This window comes from Thermobia domestica, chromosome 1 (assembly GCF_964235325.1).
Source record: "Thermobia domestica chromosome 1, izTheDome1.hap1.1, whole genome shotgun sequence".
Taxonomy (NCBI): domain Eukaryota; kingdom Metazoa; phylum Arthropoda; class Insecta; order Zygentoma; family Lepismatidae; genus Thermobia; species Thermobia domestica.
Window position 1 is genome coordinate 57,083,296 of NC_137454.1, and position 23,516 is coordinate 57,106,811.

General features: G+C 36.2%; 2 protein-coding genes across 2 annotated transcripts in view; both read right to left on the reverse strand.

Annotated features, from left to right (window-relative positions):
• Nucleotides 1-6,418: 6,418 nt before the first annotated feature.
• LOC145683371 (zinc finger MYM-type protein 1-like) lies at nucleotides 6,419-7,306 on the reverse strand. Its single transcript, XM_081754734.1, has one exon. The coding sequence runs from the start codon at nucleotides 7,304-7,306 to the stop codon at nucleotides 6,419-6,421; it is 888 nt and encodes a 295-aa protein (XP_081610860.1).
• Nucleotides 7,307-7,319: 13 nt separating this feature from the next.
• LOC145683461 (uncharacterized) overlaps nucleotides 7,320-23,516 on the reverse strand; it is a 436,142-nt gene continuing 419,945 nt past the window's right edge. Inside the window, exon 3 of the mRNA XM_081754825.1 lies at nucleotides 7,320-7,508. Within this exon, the coding sequence (XP_081610951.1) occupies nucleotides 7,320-7,508 (189 nt within the window). The remainder of the gene's footprint in view (nucleotides 7,509-23,516) is intronic.

The following is a 23,516-nucleotide window of genomic DNA, read 5'->3' on the forward strand; positions in this document are numbered from 1 at the left end:
TTTATATACGCAAATGACGATTATTTGAAGATAAATCGGTAACGTTCAGATTTTCCATATTTTATTTATTTGTTTTACAAAGGGAATTGGCTAATCCAAAATTTCCATGTGATATATTGACAGGTATTGAGGATATGAAAAGTAAATAAAAGGTAAATGTTCTCACTCCAATTCCTTAAACTACGTCGTATTACAGTGCAGTTATTAATGAAATATTTGTTTGTGAATTCACCCCAAGAGTAATTTATCCCTTGTGGATATTCAAATGGAAGTGATTTATACAACAATAATGAAATACTAGCAAACCCGCACATCCTGAGCAAGCGCAGGACACTCTCGATAATTACTCGAATTTAAGACGTCCTCGAATCTAAGACGCACCCCGATTTCGCTGGGTTAAATTAATTAAAAATAGTAATATGTTCCGTTTTACTACTACTAAAGCGATCTTTGATATTGGTCATTTTCGGTGATTTTTATATATCCCTCTCCCCTCCTCATATTGCGGGGCACAGCATAATAAACAATTATCCCAGGCCCGAATGTCATGTATGTTGAAAATTTGACAGAGATCAGTCAGGTGGTTCAAGAGTTATTAAGTTTAATTTATTTTTATATATCTCTCCCCTCTCCTCCTCCTACCCTAAGTTCTACCGTCAAAGGGATATGATAAAAACCACCCCAGGTCTGAACCTCATCTATGTTGATAATTTGATTAAGATCGGTTCGGTGGTTTAAGCATGATGAAGTCACAAAGACAGTCACTTTTATTTATTTTTTTTTTTTTTACACATGTGTCCTTCTTCTCCACCCCTACATTGTGTTGTCAAAGTAAAACGAATGAAACGTGCCAGGTACGACCCTTATCTATGTTGAAAGTTTGATTGAGATCGGTCGGGTGGTTCAGAGTTATTAAGTTTTATTATTTGCATATATTTACCCTCCTCTCCTATCTTCCCCTAAATTCTACCATCAAAATGAAATAACAAAAAACTTCCCAGGTTCGAACTTCATCTATGTTGAAAATTTGATTGAGATCCATCGGGTAGTTCAAGAGTTATTAACTCACGAACATGGTCACTTTTATTTTTACAATTATTGATTTTTGTATATCTCCCCTTCCTCCCCATCCCCTACGCTGTTCCGTCAAAGTGAAACGGTAAAATCCATCCCAGGCACGAACATCATCTATGTTGAAAATTTGATCGAAATTGGTCGTTAGGTTCAAGAGTTATTAAGTTTTGTTTATTTTTTATAATTCCCCCTCCTCCCCCTCCCCTAAGTTCTACTCTCAAGGTGAATAGCTAAAAACACTCCCAGACCAGAACTGCATCTACGTCAAAAATTTGATCGAGATCGGTCGGGTGGTTCAAGAGATTAAGAGTCACAAACATAGTCACTTTCAATTAGGATTTGAAGTTTTTTGTTCACAGACACCGCTATTAATATATACCTAAGTAGATTTATTTATGAAATATGACCAAAATCGCCCTGTTGTTTCTGGGAAAGTAGTTTGAAAAGAAACTCATACCGAAGAGTAAACTGCCCTGTATGGAATAATTTACACAATACTAAAGGATTTCTAATGAAATATTTGGGAATTCTTCCAACCTACTGGGCTGAATCTATAACAATAGGTGACCTACCCTACATTTGCCTTCTGTTATGAGCATGAATCACGTGATTTTACTTTCTTAGATCAGGGTGACTCACCCCGCATTCTCGTGACATCTTCGCCCCTGCGGTAAAAAGCAATCAATAAAAGAGATCAGTCATTTGCTAATTCTAAATAGTGCCATCAAGATGAGAGCTTCTAAAATCTACCGTATAGTTACAACCGAGGCGTCTGCAATACTGCATCTTCGTATTCAAGGTTTACTACCTGACGTAAATAGTCTGCCAGTATATGGTAAGTATGACAGTGAAACGAAGAAAGTTACTAGAGGAAAACTCGTTACCAAAGGTCAGCATAAAGAATATAGGAGTTTGAAATGCAAAAGCAAGCCATGTCAAACCTATCAGTCAATGCGGAAGAAAAATTGACTCTTTACGTACGTGGATCTAAATGGTAGATATTATAACCGCCTATCCATACAATAAATTTTGGAGTTGGTTTATTATTGGTCTTTTGAAGAGAGTCAGGTTAAAACAGTACAATACACAGGCAGAGCAGGTAACACTGTGTGCGAATCGTCAGTCAAATTTTGTTGATTCTACGACTGGTCCAACATTCAGACAATAACATGTTTATGTGATCATCCTAAACAAAACAAAACATGTGCGGAATATGAGAGGAACAACACCCGCGATGCTGCCTCTTCGAATTGTGATGGCGAAACATCTCTGGGCATGTTGAGGGACGCACAGTATTTGGCTAAATATGGCTAAATACTTCTAAAATTATAGCTAACACATTTAATAATAAAATACACCAAACATGTTACAGTTTTACTATACACCTAAAACATACTGTAGTATTCTTCCTGGTATTCTTAAATAAAATACTTTTACCCTTAACTCACACTTTAAGTATTTATAATTCTATTTGTTTTCATCATTGACGAGGTGCTTACACATTTCTTGAATTTAATTCTTTGTCTCTAATCTCTGTAGTAATATTGGCTACATATCGGTGGACCTATTGATCCAGAACAACACTAAGAAAACATTCATCGCTCAAAATTCTCTATAAATTAGTTTTGTATTGAAATTAGCTACAGGAAAGTGTATTTTCCAGAAACTCTGTTTGGCTGGAACGATGCTAGTTAAGGTACGTAGGACAGATTCTGATGTGGTAATGTAAGTATAATCAGGGTGCGAATTACCGGGGGGGATGAGGGGGATTTTCCCCCTCAATCACATTTTGTTCCCTCCCAAAGAAGTCAGCTGAAGTATCCCCACCGGGGATGCTCGCTTTCCCCCTCAAACTATGCTTAGTATAACTCCAAATTTCACTGATTTTTGTTATTTCTTGTAAATTTAATCTTCTAGCTGTATTTCGAAATGATCGATGTAAACTGTTCAGTTTTGGTCATTTCTACTTACCACCTAATTACCCACTATTTTCAACGTTGTTTAGTAGAACTATATTATTATGACTACGGTTGTTACTTGCAACTGTACCTTCGTACCCTTCAGTTCGTCATCGTTTGTGAATTTGAATGTACTAATTGCGTATAACAAAGCCACATATAGATTTATAAATGTTCTTAGCGGTTGGCCAAGAAGAAGTAAACAAATAGCTTCTTCTACCATTCTTGGCGAATTTCGGATATGTCATATTCATATTCTATATTTGTATCGATTATCATCTTATTTTAATTTTTGTTATAACATGTTATTTCATTTTCCAGTGTACTCTTTGTTAGCACATGGTCTTCATTCCCTAGTAGGTTGTGTGTATGCAACTCAAAAGTTGCATTTAATTTGTGATAATTAGCATAGTAATCACTGCTTTTACAGTTTACGGAAATGAACTTTTGAAACTGTACTCAAAATCTGAGATATGGGTATTCTCTCGTAAGTATATGTTAACGTACACTCTGTGGGATACGCTCCTAGTGAGCAAACATGTTAATGAAGGTGATTTTTAGGTGAATAAGCGAATAATTCAAGATATGTTTCAGTATTTATTAATACGACTGGTTCTCCGTGTCATTGTCCGTGTCTGTATAAGCATTTCAACCAGACCCGTAGCCAGAACTCGAAAGCAGGGGGGGCCGAGAGCACTTCTGGGGGGGGGCAACCTGACTCCACGTTTTCATATCTATTGTTGCTATTTAACCTTTATACATTTGGCAAGAATTTGAACGAAATCGTAGGCTCTCACGCTGGGGACCTAGGGGACCCCTTAATTACAAATTCCCCCTTATGTATAGCTCGTTGGAAAGCTTACGGAACACTGATTCCAACGAGGTATCACTTGTAGAATTCCCACCCTAATCGTAGAAGAAGAAAGGTCATAAAACTTTTTTAAAATACGAAAAAATTATAACTTGGGGGCCCTTGCAACCCATTCAGACACCCAATGCTGACAAAACGATGATAATGTATATGCAATAAACTTGTTATAATAGTACTTTAAAAAATGGTAGCAATTGCTGCAATGCAAAGCGAGAGAAAAATTCAGAAAAAAATCTATAAAGCGCCCTGTATATAATTTTCGAAGGGCTGTTACAGAAATTCACGTTGGCGGCCCTGGTGACCCCTAATCATGATTGAAACACCGTTGGATATGTTATGGAACACAGATTGCAACGAGGCAACAAGAGTTATGCTTCTAGACCAATTCAGTGAAAAAATATCTCGTCTTATATGGAAGTCAAGAAAATAAATGTAATTTACGTATTAAAAAAAAAAAAAAAAAGATACTTAAAAACTTGGCCAACCTTGTCCCTTTTCTACTTCCCTCATATAAGTAACAAGTACTTTTGCAGGGTATTAGCGTGCAATTTTATGACTGTACAGCCCAATGGAGAATGCCCCCCAAAAAATTAACGAAAAAAAAAAAAAACACGAAATTTACCTTTCTCGTCTCCGCCGTGGTACTCCCCACATACATAAAATGCATATCGGCGACAAGCTTCATCTTTCACGAAGACTTTGATACCAAAATTATCTTCCTAGCTTAATTAGGGGCTGAGTTATTAAGGTTTAAAGTCCAACGCAGCAGATGCGTCCTTTGGCGTTTAAAGGTTAACTTACGATCATTGTATTCCCAAACAAGAATTCAGAGTAGAAATAATCGAAAACTATACAGGAAATAATTAAAGGTCAGTAATGTGAAACATACTGTATAATGCATTATGTACTGTATATCAGATGACCAGCTTGCTATTTAAAAATATCCCCATACTCCCATCTATTTTACATTTATAGATCCGTATTTCCAATGTGTGAATTAAAGAACATTTTACAAGAGGAATAAACTGAACATTTGAAAATTATCATGGGGAAATTCAAAATTTATATAAGACATCCAGCTTAACAGAGAGGAATTTCTCCATCATTCCCCTAGTAATTTGCACACTGCGTATTTCAGAATCTTTTCACTACATATTAAATGCATTTTTTTTTTCAAAGACAAATTTGGAGAAAAAGTAACTCTAAGAGTTTGTATAAATTGAATTACATTGAAAACTGAATAAACAATGATATGTAATTGTTTGAAGTAAGATATAAAGCATTCATATGAAGGAATTAATACAGAAATAAAATAGATGAATAAGCTATACTATAGTTACAATTTGGACAATCCGTACTCCTCTATAATTCTGTACTGTGTGTGTAAAAGTTTAAAATTTTAGTTAAATGATCAAAGCCAATAACAAATAATGAATGTATAGCTGATTCATCAATTTATTTTTCTTGTGAATAAAACAATAGGGAGGGAGACAACAGTGGCTCAGTGTTAGAGCGTTCACGCTGGTTCGATCCCAGCTCACGCCCAGGGGCGTTATTTGGAGAGGGCAGGGAGGGGCAATTGCCCTCCCCCTAAGATTGAGATTTATATAGATTTTATCAATGGACTAGTAGTAATCAGTGAAAAACGCGAAATTTTACATATATCAAGAGGTCTTGCCCCCCCCCCAAGCAAAATCTGAAATGATGGTACTGTTCACGCCAAGTGAAGTTTGTGGTGGACAAACACCGTGTGCGTGGTTTTCTCGGGTTCTCCAGTTTCATTCCACTAGCTCATTCATTTATTCTCATCATCACCGTCCCCTTTAGCCTATTCAGCATAACCGTGGCCCGTAAAACTCAAAGATTCAAAAAAAAAAAAGAAAGAAAGAAAAAGAAAAGAAAAGAAAAGAAAAGAAAATGCGTCTACTTACTTGACTTAAAAAAGCTGCAATCGCCTATTCTTCATTGCGTTGAACTTCTGCAGAACTTTCATGATGTCTATGTTTTCAGTTCGTTTCTTTTCAAACGCAAGAAACACCAGGTTGGCCAATCGTTTCTGACTCATGGAAAGTCTTTCTGGGCTATTTATGCGGGTCAACACAGAAAACGAAGATTCACATAACGCGGTACTGCATGCAAATGTTCGGATAGAAGCAAGTAGAGCATAAGTATCTTCATAAGCCATTTTAACCTTATATATTTCACTGAAGGCGTCAGAAGAATTACATTTGCTAACATACGCCTTTGCAACAGCAAGTTCTTCTTTAGACGGTATGGTAATTCCTAATGAAGATAAGTAGTCTGTTTTCGGAAGCTCGAGATTTTCTGCTGAAGTAACTGCGTCCAACAAAGCATTGTTACTGTGGAATTGTCTGTTAATTTCTATAAGAACTAAATCAGTCGACTCGTAGAACACCTGTCGCAAACACTCAACTTCTGTATTCCCTACACCAGTTGTTTCTGCTACAACAAAATCCTGTAGTGACGTACTTATTTTTCTTTTCCTTGAAGGGCGTTAACAAGCTTCTTCAATGTGGGTATCTTCTATCATGCGATTTGCTTCACCTACAATATCTCGAAACGTTTCATCATTTCGAATATTGTTCAATGTTTCCACAGCAGCATCAACCAGATTTCGTACGGTACTTAAACTTGCTTCATGCGACTGGAGAATTTTATCAACAGGATGAAGAATTTCAAGTATTTTTTTCATCAATAATAAACAAAATCGGAACTGCAACTTCCCAACAGTCAGAATAAGTCCAGTACTTTCTACTAATTCATCCCCATTAAAATTCCCGTTCTTAACCAACTTTAGCACCTCCAATATTTCCATATAATTGTCGCGAATTATTTGTATTACCCGTAAATGTCCTGACCAACGGTGTTCTAAAAGACGAGCAAGATTCCGACCTTCATACAAAGTAGCAATTTTACTTCTTTTAAGGAAAGTATAAAGCATGACACACTGATCAAAATGTTGTTTGACAAGAGGAATATCGTTCACACATTTAATTACTACTAAATGCAATCTGTGATTGAAACAATGTATGTAAGGAATATCACGTCCTAGTCGTTGCTGTATTATTGCTTGCACTCCACCCTTCTTCCCGCTCATCACAGAAGCCCCATCGTAACACTGGCTCAACAGTATTGTGCAATCTAAACCATAGTCCTGAAGAACATTAAGTGTGAGATCGGCAAAGGAATCGGCACTAAGAGATGGCAGAGTTTCTATGCTTAAAATAGACTCACGAACTTTTCCGTCCTTCACATATCGAATACCGATAGCCACATTTTCTCGATTGTTTTTGTCACGTGTTCCATCCTCCAATAGAGTGAACCATGGCACATCTGCACTGTTAATGTCATCAACAATATTTTCTCGAACAGTATCTGTCATCACTTGAATTATATCATTCTGGATTTCCGTGAGGAATTTGTTTGTAACAATCGGCCAGTTTCTCGTCCTTTCTTAATGTATATTCAAACATATTTCGGAAGAGGCTCTGTTCCTCGTGTTCTTCAACATTATAAGTCCCTCTCATTGGTAATTCATTCACAGCTAGGAACTGAATAATTTCCGCGATGCTCTTTACATAATACTGATTTTTTTCAAGTACACTTTGATTTACTAAAAGTGACACTGGTTTCCCTACAGCTGTGCGCTTTTGTTTCTCTCCTCACATATTCATTGCAACGATATGTGTGGTTGTTGCGGCATGTTTTATTAAACCTGCTTTTGATTTGTCAAGAGCGGCCTTCCAGTTACTAAAACCTTTAGATGTAAAAGCTACTTCTTTACATCCATAAGGTTGAAACTGTCTGCATGCGTAACAAAACGCAGCATCCCGGGATTGCGAATATTCCAACCACGTAAATCTCTGAAACCATTCCGTTTGAAAGCATCGTCCGTCTTTATTCCGAGGATAAGATTCCAGTTTTATTTGTTTAATATTTTCCCCCGGTTTTGAAATATCTTGTGGTATAGTACTGATATTCTTGTTTTTGTCATTCGCTGATGATGGAACGGAAACAACGGGGTCACTAGTGACTTTCGTACGTATTATAAATTTATCCATTTTTACACTGAAATCTTAATTAAAAAAAACTCACTGTGCTTGCAGAAAGAACGCAAAACACATCACGATGCGCACGCAATTAGTTAAAACAGACGCTTAATTACTATAAAAGTCATTAGTCATTAATGCACTGAAAACTCAAACAGCTTCCACCAAGACACAAACTTATGCGTATCTCCGAGCGGCACTAAAGCACAAACACCCACCACTGCGGATCATTGACTTCTCTAACGCACGCACACGAACTACGCGTATGAACAAATGTTATCTATTGATGTCGAAGAAAATCTGATGGCTACCGACTGGCACCAAGAGAGGCAGTAGAAGGGGCAATAAAACAGCCACTCCGCCTACTATACTGACCCTACATACGAAAGTACTTGTGGATCGTAGAAGAAGATTTACTGTACTGCCATGAAAAATCTATATTTTCAAACCTCTGTTGTACGCCGATGAAAATTGGCGAGGTGGAGAAAAAGACAAAACACTTCCTCTCATTCTCTTTTCGTTTGGTGGCTTCCCCCCCCCAAACTCATTTTACAACAGCAACTCTCCATCCCCAACCTTCCTCCTTGAATTCGAAGATGACTTATTTATGGCACAAGCCACCAGGCCTGACAACGGCGTTCTTTGTATACCAACTGCAATCGGGTTGAAACAGAATAAGAAGACAAAACCATCTGGTTTATTCTGGTTTATTTTTATAAAAATACTGAAGGAGTGTAGTTGGCAAAATAAATGAAATGTTACTTCCGACAAAGTATTTCTCATAACTTTAGTTTGTGGCCAAAGTCTGAATATGATAAAACAAAAACAGTGTTTCCATGCATTGCTCGTTTCTTTATATAGAAGCATTTAAAACACTGGTGAAAGTTTTAGGGGGAGCTGAAGGTAGCCACAGGGGGGGCTCATCCCCCTCGCCCCCTCCTAGCTACGGGCCTGATTTCAACTGGAGCGGGTTTTTTAAAAGTTAACCCTTCATTTTTCCATCTTTTCGCTGTACAGTTTGCTGTCCACGCAATTAATGTTGTCTAAAAAACTTCAGTGTAATGTTTTATTTTATTTGAATAACGTAGCCCATAGTGAATCAGCTCATCTTCAACCTAACAGTAAAGTAATTTTTAAGTGTTGACTTTCTGTGCCCATCACGGAATCGATATTTGGAGAAAAAAAAGTCGTGATGAGCACAGCTTTAGCGGGAAGTAGAAGCACAAGCTCGAAATTTGAATTGAGATATTTTAAATATTTGGCCTTCGATTTGACCTTGATGTGAGAAATCGGGACCAGCAACAATCCATTTCTTATTTGATAGGCCAATATCTAGATTTTCTTAAAAAATAAATAAATAAATAAAGAAAGAAAGAAAGAAAGAAAGAAAGAAAGAAAGAAAGAAAGAAAGTCCGGTTTAACTGATAATTTTAGTGGTTTTCACAACACTGAAGTAGGATTCTTTTCGCAACCTGTATGTATTAATGCAAAGTGGAAGCTTTCAATATGAGTGGAAAAATTAACATATGCTTGTGATCATGGCTATCGCTCGAGCCGAATTATTAACTAAATAAACCTTAGAGAGCTACGGGGACAAGAGTGAGTACAACATTAAAACACGTTCAGAAAGGTTTAGTGGGGTGTGTGTATGTCAGACAATATATATGTGCATAGTTATTGTCGGTAGATTTATTAAATTAATAAATCTCTTATTTATTACAGATGTCACACACACACACACACACACACACACACACACACATATATATATATATATATATATATATATATATATATATATATATATATATATATATATATATATATATATATATATATATGGGGGGTAAGGCATTTATTGTCTCATTTTGAAATTTGAACCTTCAGACTATGTCCTTTGGCCTAATTTTATCCCCCCCAATATAGATGATCTAATTCGCACACTGAGTATAATTACAAGCAGATGGATTAGCAAAATAGTAAATCGTATTTCACTCTGTTTCTATTTGTAATTTTATAAACGTTTTGATTTGGATGGTATTCAATTACCGGTACTCACAAATGGCTACGAACGCAGAATTGACCAAAAATTATAGTGATACCGTGTGAAAATGGCTAAATTGGCAACATTGCTGCATCCCTTGTCATTGTCCGTAAAACATACGAAAATGAGAAGCAGGCAGAAAATCAGGCCTCGAGGAAAGCAGTAGTGACAGATAAATAAGAACATCGAGATAGTGTAGTCGAAGGTTTCTCAGGCATACGTAGTTGAAGAATCCATTTCTACCTGTACACTGCCAACACTTGTTTATTACATTCTTCTACCCCATTCTTTCCCTTCCTTTGCTCAATTGCTCGTGCTTCTCTCAGCTACCGGTATTTCTCTGATTCTAAAAAATGTGCTCCAGCATCATACATTGTATAGTTAGAAATGGCTAGTCTACAGTTTAACATGAAGTTTCAACTACAGGAGCTTCCGAATCGACTCGGGTCTCAATTAATTAAGGCACAAATGTTACTCTTTTAGCCACAATAGATTCTGATTTCTAGTAACAACCTTATTAGATATATCTATTTATTTACAGTTTTTGCTCTGTACCTTCTTTCCCCGTTTGAGTCCACCTGAACTTTCATCCTCAAGATAGGGTACATTTATCAAGGTCGGAAACAATATTTTAGAATGTAACTAAATCAGTTTTCGTAAAGAAACGACGCAACATTAGATTATTATCTTCAGAAAGTATATATACACAACAAATCATGAATCTTGATACTATCTCACCAGAACCGGTGGTGTGCTCTTGCAATCCACCTATTTTGGAAGCGAGATACTGTGGTGGAGAACGGCGGCCTATACTGTGAGAGTTGATCTTACATGGTCATCTTCGCATGCGCCAACTCCACCGGATCTAAGCGCCAGTTGTAATTTGGACACAGATACTACTGTGTTCTAAAGCCGAAACTTAATAGTACCTTCTTGTAGAAAGCACAGACACAAACTCTGAAACCATCTTTTCTCTCATTGATTTATTTTCTTCTACCGTACTTTATATCATGTACTTCATACCCTAGTTCCTCTTTCAGTAATCTAATCGTTTTATCTTTCTCGATTTAATTATATCCAATATTATTTTTGTTTATCTTCTACTATTTTCAATTTCTTATTGTTTTTCTGATCCACCTAATGTTCTCAGCTCTAGTCCACATCCAATTTTGGAGGCGTCAAGTGAACTTCACTTTTTATTTATTTATTTACTTATTTATTGCGAAAAGACAGGATTAAGCCGATTTAACAATTCTGTATATTATTTGCAACAAAATGTACAGTCTTTAAAAAAAAACTGGCATCCATTTCTCTTTGAGAAGCCCTTAATTCTTATCCACGGTTGGAATTAAACCAAACAAATAAGAATTTTCATTGGTCGATTGAGATCATATTTAGAACCAAAACATTAGAATTTCGTATGTACACTTGTCGGAATATGGCGTCTTAAAACAAGGTAGGTGGGAAAGATTTATTAAACAAGACTGCACATTCAATTTCCAGTAGTTCTTGATGGTAACGTACGTATATTCATCGCACAGAAAACAAATACGAACGATTGATATTTTATCTTTACATTACACAAGCTGAAGTAAACGCCCTGACTGAAGAAAACATGAATCCTTGTATACCGGTTGCATTTCTGGAGAAATTCCAATAAACGAACGGATGGCTGTGAATGGGGTAAACTACTAACGCTGTTTGCACAAGCAGATTTCATTCAAAGTACCCTATTCAACTAACAATACAGCCATTCAGTATGTCCATTAGTGGGCTTCAGAAGCATTTAATTGGACATTAGGGCCTGCGTTTAGCTCAAGTAGACATTAGCTGTGATAGATGAAGCCAGTCACTGAAAGATGACGATCACAAAGAGAATATAAAGTGGTGGAATCAGAAAGAAAATTGACAGGTAGGCGAAGATTATTCTCTTCTTATATGTGAATATTCTAAGATTTGGAATACTAGTGTTTAAGAACAATCTAAAAGCAGTGATTTTATTTTATTTTATTTGAAAAATCTAGTATCTTCATATAAATCACTTTCCTAAAAAAGTTGTTTAAAAACTGATCTACGAAGCCTTTTATTTTCAGAACTCCATCATGAGTACATGGTTAGTGTACGGTGCCTTGGGTGCGGGAGACCCGGCTTCGATTGAAGGTGCAAGCTCATATGGTTGGAACTCCAGGTTAATCTTTTGATAAGCTTCTCATATAAGCTTCTCGAGGAGGCCTCAGTGATAGAGTGCTCACCTGTGATGCTTGGAGTCTCTGGTTCGATCCCAGCTCTTGTCAAAGTGGCTTTGTGGTGTTCGTGGGTTTTCTCGGGATTTTCCCACCTTCTTTACTCAACTACTTCATTTATTATCATCGTCACAGTTTCCCTTAGCCTTGGTACACAATCGTCGGACGATAAACTAGAAATTTCATTTAATTTCTCACATAGCCTCGCTCCTAAAAGAAACGTTAAATTCCGAAATAACTAATCGACCATTTACCCTCGCCTATAATATGTAAACTATATTCCAAAAAGAATGCGAGAGCATTGATTAAGGCTATTTTGAGCTAAAACTTTTCTAAGTCCACTTCGGGTATCTTCAGAAACAGTAAACCAAAGATGCCATGTTCGATCTCCAAGTCAATCTCTGCAAATCGGAATAAACTGTTGTTTTTCTACTTTTAAGTGAAATAAGACATGTTGAATTTTTATTAACTGTAGAAAAAAGAAGTGACATTCATTGAAATGCATAACGATACATTATTTCGAAACTGTGTATACAAGTGAGCACATACTGGTTTTGTCACCATACGTAAAAGAACAGTTCAAATGAAAGGAAAGACAGCGAACATAGTTCTCGCATCCATAGTAGAATGAAAAAGACAACTGAGGGGAAAAACATTGACAAGGATTTGAATGTTATTGTCTTCGGTTTTTTTTTTTTTTTTTTTTTTTTTTTGTGCCAAGAAGCTTTGCAGGAGTGTTCATATTAGCTCAATAGTAAAGGGAAATGGGTATAGGAATTTTAAAACAAGAGTGTAGGTGTTCCATTAACTTAACATTGTTACTTCCCGAAAGCACAGAAAAATTGAAATTGTATAAGCAGAAGGGTATAGGATATAGGTTTTTCTCTAATATGTGACATTACAGTGCTCTGATGCAGAAGAAAGTCTGGTCTTGTTCGAAATTAGGGATGCGCACGAGTCGAGTCGAGACAGAATTATCCTGACAAAATTCGAGTCGAGACACAGCTCTTCCTATAGAAAAATATACGTTTTTCGAGTCGAGACATCACTTTTACAGTACATTTTCGAGACGAGACAGCCTCAAATCTTGTCTCGTGCGCATCCTTATTCGAAATCGATATTAAAACTTTGGTATACTTAGATTAGAGACAAGATGCTGCATGGCTGGTAATCGAACTCTAACTCATTCGATCTTCACAACTTTGTCCACTGGTAGCAGAACCTGGGCTTGGCTAGACGATCAGGTACCTCTCCTCTAATACGAAGACTCTGAACGTCCTCTCTGGTCAAATGCCACATCTCTGTCTTTTTCTGATTCTTGCTAGTGTGTATCAGTCAGGTGCTGATAGATGGAAAGTGTAGAAGGACAGTAAAACATTGAGAGATGGGAGGATTTTTTTTTTTTTAAAAGTAGAATGTTGAGTGTGTCGGAAGGAAATAGGTGTTTGATTGGCATATGGAAAAGAAATTTTTGTTTTTACTTCATTTTGTTTTCTTGTTATATACAAGCTAGACTCGCAGATCTAAAGTGGCAGATGATTAAAGAAAACAGGAAAAATTTGCTGCTTCCTCATGGTGTGTCTGGCGGAACATAATACCGGTAACTGGCCGTCAGTTCGATATTGGGATCGAACCCAATACTTCTACAATACTTCTTACATCAAAATAAAGTGGAAAGCGGAAAAATATATGAAACTTCCCACTGTCCCATCTATCAGCACCTGAATCAGAAGAAGACCGAGATGTGAGAACCGTCAAACCAAGGTGGCACATTAGAAATCGTGATTTAAAATATTGAAGTCACGAATTTCTTTCGTATAGAGTATTTGTGAATATGTATGCATGAATATTTCTCAATTTTGGTTTTGTAGTGAAGACTATGTAATGCACTGGTTTCATTGCATACAACCCAGGAAGTTTCGCAGCAACTTCGGAGAGTCACTTCAATTGGAACAAATACAGCATCATCAAGAACGAAGGATAATTACGTGCTCATTTCCTAATAGTTAAAGCCTTTCTTCTCTCCCTCTTTTACTTTCTACCCAATCTAGTTGCTATTTTATCATTTGAAATTGTTGAGTCTTATTTATGCACTGACGTATAACTCTCCACAATATTAGTTGTGTGTGTGCTGTCAGCTCTCATCCCCATTTATATAATTATCTTTATTTGAATAATTTATAATAATTTATAAGTAAATCATAAGTCAATATCTGAGCTAATTGAACTAATCCGCACCTGCACGATATTGTATCATCAGTGGATTTACGTATCTGTACAAAATTTCACAACTTTGATTACAGTGGAATTGAAGTTGCAAGATTTGATTCTCACAAACAGAAAAGTAACCTATAAGAAATACTCAGTAGTTACTGGATTTTCGAGAGTCTATCATCCGTTTCCAACACATCCTCTTGTCATTTTACAAGATCTTTTGTTCAAAATAAACGTCCTGATTATGTATAGTTGTCACAAATTTAGTATTGTGTCCCATCGAAACAAGGGAAGGAAAATGAAACCACCAGCGCTCCATATATAATTAGAAAAGAAAGTAACACTTTTTTTCGCTAGTGTGTATGTGTACATCTATACTAGGGAAAAAAGAAGAGAACTTACGCTTGTAATTAAGATCACTTAACGAAGCTAAACGAAGACAAATGAAAGGAAAATCGCAATAACTTCTTATCATGTAGTCTCCCAACCAACCTCCTCTCTCTCTTGACTTTTGTTTTCTTCAAATTCTTACATATTTTTTCTTGTTCATCTTTAGCAAAAGACAAACGAGAAAATGAGGGCAAGACGACAAATGAGTTCTATTATGGAAGCCTATAATAATAGCTGAATTGTTCAGCACCACTTCATAGTCTTTTAAGAGTACAATTTTTTCCTCTTTCACTCCTAGTTTACATGTCATGCATACCAACACAGTGACAAAGAAGGAAAACCTCATCATTTATCACAGAAGACAAAAGATTTGCCACGGATAATTAGCATGTAAAGAAGGAGAGGGTAATTGTGCGGTACTTACTGCCAATGTTAAACGAGAGGAGGTGAAGATGTCTTAACGATCCACTCTAAATTCATTTTAGGATCATACCAACGCAGAAGCTATGAGAAATTACTATCTTCTATTCTCAAATAATATAAAATGTCATTTAGCAGACTCGACACAAGTTTGAGAAACGCTCCCTCTACGATAATTTATTCGCTTGAAATATATATATTTTACAAAAGGCATGCTGTTATTATAATGATTGTTATATTTCCATTGGTTACAATATCCACCTTAATTTATAATATAATTTCATATTACTGAGATTAATTCTGTTAATAACCATCATTTTTGAAGGGAGAACAATGAGAGCCATGGTCCTTTGTTTCAAATCAGTGACATATGGGACAAATCTGTGACATGATATCTTCGCCTAATGAGGTTAATGGAAACTGGCCCAGTTTCCCTTATTCAACATTTTACTGAAAGATTTTTGTTTCATTATCGGATTGTTCAAGAAAGAAAATTCACTTTGAAAGCTTGCATTAATTTTAAGAAATATATAGTCTTGAATTAATTTTATAATACTACCAGAAAAACTCAAAAATCGTTATAACTCTCTTTAGAATGTGCGCACTACCTCTATGTTATTATGCATACTGTTGTCGTAAAGCTTCAAAACTTTGATTTTAATTGTTCCATTTTCTTCCTTCGATTGGAAAGAGAACATGGGTGCTCCGTTGGCATTGTGCACCACGGAAGAACAGAGTACAGTGATCTTGCGACAAAAATACTGTCTTTGACAATAGATCTCGCAGTTTCGTCCAAATTGCTGGCTTCAGACTGTTGGCATGTAAATCGCTATATCTTGCACTCTTAACTTTGCGTCCCTTTTCCAGGTAACCTTTCAGTATAAGCCTTTTGCAGTACCAAATCATATTTAGCATTGCTTTTCCCGCAGAAGTTTGAGACTTAAATTTCTTTCTCATTAATGATTCTAGGTTTTTTGCACTCCCCACCTTCTATCTGGATTCTAGCTTATAATGATGGACCTACGATTCATTTGAGACTATCTTGCACAAAATTTTGTCGTTTTGATTTTGCTGAAGTTGATCGATGTCCTACTCGTTCTTCATATATCATGCTTGTTCATCCAACTTTCAAACTCCCCTATCCACTCGCTCAGAGCTTATGGAAATCCGGTTTCCGTTAAATTGCCTGGTATTGCAGTATGTTGTATATTTTGGTGCCCTGATCGAAAGTCTCAATGGGCACGAAGCCCGAAAACCCTACGAAAACCCCGTCCTTTCTTCGTGATGAAGTGCTATTCCCATATTGTGTTGAATGTTGAATGTCTTCGATGAATTTCAGTTTCTGACATAACTTCATACCAGAATTGGGTTATTGTCTTCTGTTTTTCCTTGGTGCAGACATGAGCGTAGTGGCGATATTCTCTTTGCAATAAGAGAGGGGGGAAATGGAGCACTTAAGTTTAAACCACAGCAGTAACAGTACCACAGCAGCATCACATGCAAATGCAGAAAGCAGTGCGCCAACAGAGAGTTATAGTGAAAGTGCTTATATATATATATATATATATATATATATATATATATATATATATATATATATATATATATATATATATATATTAGATTTCTTCGTAAATGAAAACCCAGAATGTGGCTCGCAGAAGGACGAATTTCACAGCATATGTTGGAAGGAAACATTTTTAAAATAGTCGAAATACTATGATAATACAGGGTAGGATAAATGTCACGAAAGAGTTATAACTGTGAATAACTTTTTTATTTATCATTAGTTTTCATTGATATTTCACAGATTTAAAAGTCAAGGATGGAAGATAGCTAACACGTACATGTGGAATATAATCTCAGGTAGGTGTTCGCCATCATAGGTCTCACAGATACGGTCCCTGTGTTGCACATAATTCATGATAGGGTCAACACTTCTGGTCCGAGTGCCCGTATTTCTGTACGAATATTGTCCTTGAAGTACTATATTGTTTGTGCTTTGTTCACTTTCACATACACTTTGTTCTTCAGATACCTCCAAAGAAAACAATCAAGTGGAGTGAGGTCCGGCGAAGGGAGGGCCAATTTGTGTCAGTGTGATGAACCTCCAAAATGGTCCTCAAACACCCAACTGAGGTCCATGTCGTGTGTGCCATGACTCCATCTTGTTGAAACCACATCTCAAGCATGTTCTCCATTGCAGGATGCACAATAGTCTCAATCACATTGAGTTGAATTGATTTTGAGTTTAACGCTCCTTTCAGCAGCGAGGCTATATGAGACGGGACCTACTGATTAATGTCTAATCCGAACCACATGAGCTCCCACTGGGAAAGTTTCAATCACATTCGATATCGATTACCAGTCACTGTTACTGCATTGGCTAAATCATCTTATGGCCCAGCTATGGCTCAATCTTAGTTTCTGACGTCATGCCACACCACACAGTGCACTTCACAGGATGCAGTGCGCGGCAATGCTCACAGGTCCCGTATCTGTGAGGCTCATAATGGTGGATATCTACCTAAGAATATATTCCACACATAAGTGTATACTATCTTCCACCATTGGTCTTTAAGTCTGTGAAACATCAATGGAAACTACTGATAAATAAAAAAAAATATTCACGGTTATAGCCCCTTCGTGACTTTTGTCTCACCCTATGTTATAGTTAAGGCAGTATGACTATTCTATTAAAATTTACACGCAAAATTAACCAGACTTCGAAAATATGCATCAGATTGTTTCGAGCGTGATCAACATAGCAAAGAGATTTCGATAAATTTGAAATTTGCTTTGAAAAATTAAAAAAAAAAAAGAAAAGAAAAGAAAAGAAAAGAAAAATTGATTATCTCCCTCGAAGCAAAGAATCAATTCCGGACAAGGATCCGAGAATGCTATTAATTTGCAACTTTAGCATTAACGGGTCAAACATTGACAACAGAAACTCCATACTAACATTTGTCATTCCGAGCTTTTCTTTAGGAAATAAATGACATACTGAATCATACATTGAACAATCATTTCCACTTTACAATCAAGAGGTTCCGGGTTTGAATCTACAGTCGTTCATTGTGACTAATGTTTTTTCCAGGGCTTTTCCTCAGTTCTACAAGGTGAATACTGCGATGTGGCTTTATTATATACACAGTAACCGAATGCCTCCTCATATTTCATTGTTAGTTTTTTGTAGGGTAAACTTGCTTCAGAATTGTATTTGAATTTTGAAAATATATACTAATGGTGATTCCGCGTATCCTTACTCACGAATAACACGCAGACCAAATGGAGAGCTCAGTTAAATTGCGTGAGTTTACGTATCAGTAGTGTTGGATATTGGAGAATGGCACAAAGTGCTTACAAAGATGATAATAGACCGTTACATAGTAAAGAGAGTAATATGTGCAAAGAAAGATAGATAGATTGGAGTTATGTTAAGACAAGATTAGAGGAAGATTATGAATGTTAAATAAGATTTATATTATGATGTAAGTAAAGATAGTGGGTTTACAAAACACGATTGATTTAAGGAATTGAGATTAAAATGTAAGCATAGATATAGAATAAAGAGGTTAGGTTTACAAAACACGATTGATTTAAGGAATTGAGATTAAAATGTAAGCATAGATATAGAATAAAGAGGTTAAATAAGATATTGTGTGTAGTTTAGATTTACTACAATAATACTGACGAAGTATGGTTTAAAATTGGTGTGAGAGGTTGCATTACAAAGACATTTTCAATTACTTTTAATGCCGGTAATTTTATACATTACAGGGTTGTTACCGAGTTGATAATGTGATTAAAGTTTGAATGTGAGATTATGAAAAAAGTAGTTTTAACATGGATTTATTGTGAATTAAAAATTACACATTATGTATATGTGTATGTACGTATGTATGTATATTTGTGTGCATGTGTATGTATGTGTGTAAGTGTGAGACGATGGACCTTCGGTTACATGGTTATAAGCAGACAAACACTAATTTGTGTACGCTTATTAGTTTTGACATTAATGCTATTTTCAGGGGGAGAACGAGTGTAATTAAGGCTCTAGTTGAGTCCTTTTACTTAGGATAGATTGGCCAGTCTCTATACAATTAAGTATTTACTACTCTGTAGTCGAATGTTGTACACTGAAGTTTGAAGGCTGCACGTTAGTTTCTGAGTTTAAAATAAAAACCAAAAATTACAGACTAAGATCGTGAGTATTAAAGTGAGAGTTTTACTCATTATTGACGGAAGAAAGCTAAATATCGACTTGTGTTAGATTTAAGATTCCTAACTGAAATTACCCACAAAGCTCACGGAAAGTTATCTCAACGTCCCATTGGGCTCGTACAATTGTGGAGGCATTCTTTGCACTTGGAGCAGAAACTTTGAGGATAATAAAAGTATTAACGATACTTGAATTAAAAACCTTTGTTTTATGTCCCACGAATATACCGGCTAGATTAAAGGAGAGGACGATGATTAGAAATGAATGCAATGGTAGAATAAATAAAGTAGGAGGAAACGGTGAATCAACGAACACGGTGTTTGCCCACCACAAAGCCCATTTGGCGCGAACTAGGATGGAACTAGAGACCCCATGCTGCAGAGGTGAACACTCTACCAGTGAGCTACCGTGTCCCCATTGGATTTAAATGGAATGTGCTTAACACGGAACAGTTTTTGGATATTCAAAAGTAATCGTGTGATTATCCCGCAAAGAGCCCAAGAAATGTCCCACATAAATCCCACGGGAAGTTTCATTCTGGGACATAAGCGAACAGTAGTATTTCCAAGGTACGTCCAACGGACGTTTGTGTTATGTGAGTAGAGTTAGCTAGGAAAACGAATAAAATTTAAATAAAAATGCAAATTATAAAAATAAGGATTTGTTTCGTAAGAAGTTAATGATGTTTATCTTCTCAAGTTATCTTCTCGCTTTTGTGTAGTCCATTTTTTTCTAATGCAAAACAAACGAAGAGATTTAATAGCAGTGCAAGAAAACGGCGAAAAAAAGAAAGAAAAAAAACAGCAACTTACACAAAAAACTGATAAAGCGAATGCAAACATTGTCATCTCGGTCCCAGATGGCAGTAAATGAAGACAAGAGTTATATTGTGAAACATTTTGCTTCCATTAGCTCTTGCAACTACAGAGCTCCTTCAGTAAATACTCTTGGCATTCAGAAAATTCAAGTGGATTTCAAGAAGTTTAAGAAAGGAGAACTGGATGAAAATATTCTCTAAAAAGAGAGAATAAGAATATTCCACGTAAGATCAAGATAAACGTTTTCACATTCTCTTTTTAAATCAGCATGTTTTCCATTGCTAAAAAGAACCAGAGAAGGATCCAACATAAACGACTACAAGGGTAAGTATAATATCAGGAGAGAAGGCAATAACACTCACCATCAAAACAGCATCCAATAAATTTATGTGGTGTCTGTGAGATAAGATATGAAGGAGATTACACTAGTCAATTGTTGACATTTAGGGTAATTATCAAATTCAAAAAAATTATTTATTTCTCAGTTTAAGGTCTACCTTGGCAACATTTTTGTCTTCAATTTACTCTACTTAAAACACCAATTCATTGCCTTTGTGCCCAGACTAGGTGCTGGAGCACAAGCTTTTGATGCACGAAGTGCCGGGTTTGATTTCCGATCAGAAATATTCGGATGCATTACAGTGCATCAGATTTCACCTTAAACTGTAGGTCGTGTCCTATATAGCCTCGGTGTTGAAAACGGACCTAAATACAAATCAGTCAATTTCATTCAGGGTCAGTCTTAGAAAATGCGGGGCTTAACTGAAAACAATTTTGATTGGACCTCGGTTCCCTACCAACTTGCAATTGAGTTGTTTGTACTTGACAACCTGATAATATATTACATTCTGGCACAGGTCTCCTTAGCCGCGGGAAACAATTGGGAGTAATCGATCCAATTGACTTAAGTTTGATCCTGTTTCAAATCAACCTTCCAATTACGTATCCTTACACTTACAATTTGCAATACATATTTCTTCCTCTATAATACCGTAATGCTCCGCCTTCTCTCTTCAATCATATTTAATATTGTTACTCCTTTTCCAGCTTTCTTATTTTTCTCCTTGCTTTTTACGTTGCAAACATAAAATTTTGTCCATTCTTTCTGGTTACACAATACGGTTTCGACTTCTTGTAAATCCTGCCCGTACAATAGAAACCTCCACATAAAGCATTTAAAAATCCTTATTCTAAATTCTTACTGTAAGATTCCAAAATATATTTTCCTTTTCTCTTAACACTCGCTTCGTTATTCCTATCTTTGCTTGGAAGAAAATTACACATGAAATTTTTGCATTTAATGTTCAAATTTTTAACACACAAAAACGTGTCATTAATTTGGTAGCATAATTTGACAGGACTCCACAGAAAAAAAAAACTGTCATTTAAAACCGACTTTTCAGAAAGCTATCGTTTAAAACAATCATAAATTGGAGAGTTGGAATTTATTTACGAGACACAGCTGGCAAATTCTGTAATAAGGACAGTCAAGTATAAGCATATAAACGCCATACCATTCGGAATTCTATGATAAAAAGGAACACACAGAATAAATACAAAAGAAAGTATAGACATGCGATACAGCAGTTAGTTCCCATCACCTAAGTACACGATCAGAGAGTTCAACTCCAACAAAGCGAAACACATACTCATTTAATAATGCCAGCTATCTATGATGATTACTAGTGTCAATATTTGACCACACAAAAGGTTGTTACATTTGTGGTTGTGTACGCACCACGCATGAATAACCAATGGGCAAAACTCCAGAAACTTTTGTACCTAATCTAACTTTTCGAAAATCGAAGTGTTGTAACACAAAACCGTATCAAGAACAATCGATCCACACATATTATTCAAGTGAAAACCAGAAAACGACATACAAACAAAAACGTTAACCCAATGAATGCCTACAAATTGAAATGCATCTTTTGTGTCTAGATTCACAAAGACGTATTTAATCCCACAATGAACTGTCATATAAATATTCAGAAACGCAGTTCTACAAATTTCATAGTCTTTAAGTAATGGTTTACTCGCATCAAGTGACTTTCAATACCATATGCAACTCGTTTTGCTAAAAGGTACACAATTGAATTTGTTATTTACAGCAAACAATGAGTAATATAATACATATAGGTAGAACTGCTCATATTGTTTTCTACAAACAATGGGAATGTATTGTCTGAACGTCATATTGTAGACTAACCTCTCGTATTTCTGCAAGCGTCATATATAGATCTAATCAATAATTTTTAAATTGGTATCATACATTCAACGTATTGTAGCGTTTAACAGGGAGAACTTCCTTGTTTGCGTAAAAGCAATTCATTCTAATCAAATTAGATGCAAATACTGTAGCATGTGATGTGTGTAACAAACATTCGTATGGGTTTTAGTTGATTAATCAATCAATTATTATTATTGTCACCCACAAACGTAGAGACCCAAGATCCTAGGTGGGCAGCTGAGTCGAGGCCTCTCTTTTCGTAATTTAGCAAAATAAATCTAATCTAATATAATATAAATAAAATAAAGAGTTTGTTTGTCTGTCTGTCTGTGTGTGGCCTGGAGACCAGACAAGTGGACCGAGAGTTACCAAATTTTGGTCACGGGTACCTTAGTCCAGGCCTCAGATTGAGACGAAGCGTTTTTTTTTTAAAATTCGAACCAGGGGTGGGCGTTTACCGGGACGTGTAAAATAATAGAAACTGAAAGATATTAGTGTCAAATTCATAGTTTTCGCGGTCCCTGAGATCAATGGTGAAACTCCGATTGCATTAACTTCCAAATTCACCCCATTCGGCAGCGGGCCGGGGGTCATGGGGGGGAGGATACCGAGACATGTAAAAACAGTCCAAAATGAACGATATTAGTGTCAAATCCATAGTTTTCGCGATCGCTGAGATGAATGGTGACACTCCTACATGCGTTGACTTCCAAATACAGCCCCCATGCGAAGAATGGGTACTTTCAGCTAGTAAATAAATAAATAAATATATAAATAAACTTTACAAATATTTTTATTAGGATCATGCAAGGCGCGCTTATTATTTGTTATTTGAGTTGAGTTTAGCATTCCTTTCAGCAGAGGTACTGGCGCAAATCCCGAGGAATGAGGGGGACATGTTCCCTCCAATCTTGGAACTGGGGGGACTGTCCCCCCAATAATCTGATTTGAAATATATTTTG

Coding starts and splice junctions, on each gene's coding strand:
- LOC145683371 (XM_081754734.1), bottom strand. CDS start 7,306: ATGACAGATACTGTTCGAGAAAATATTGTTGATGACATTAACAGTGCA.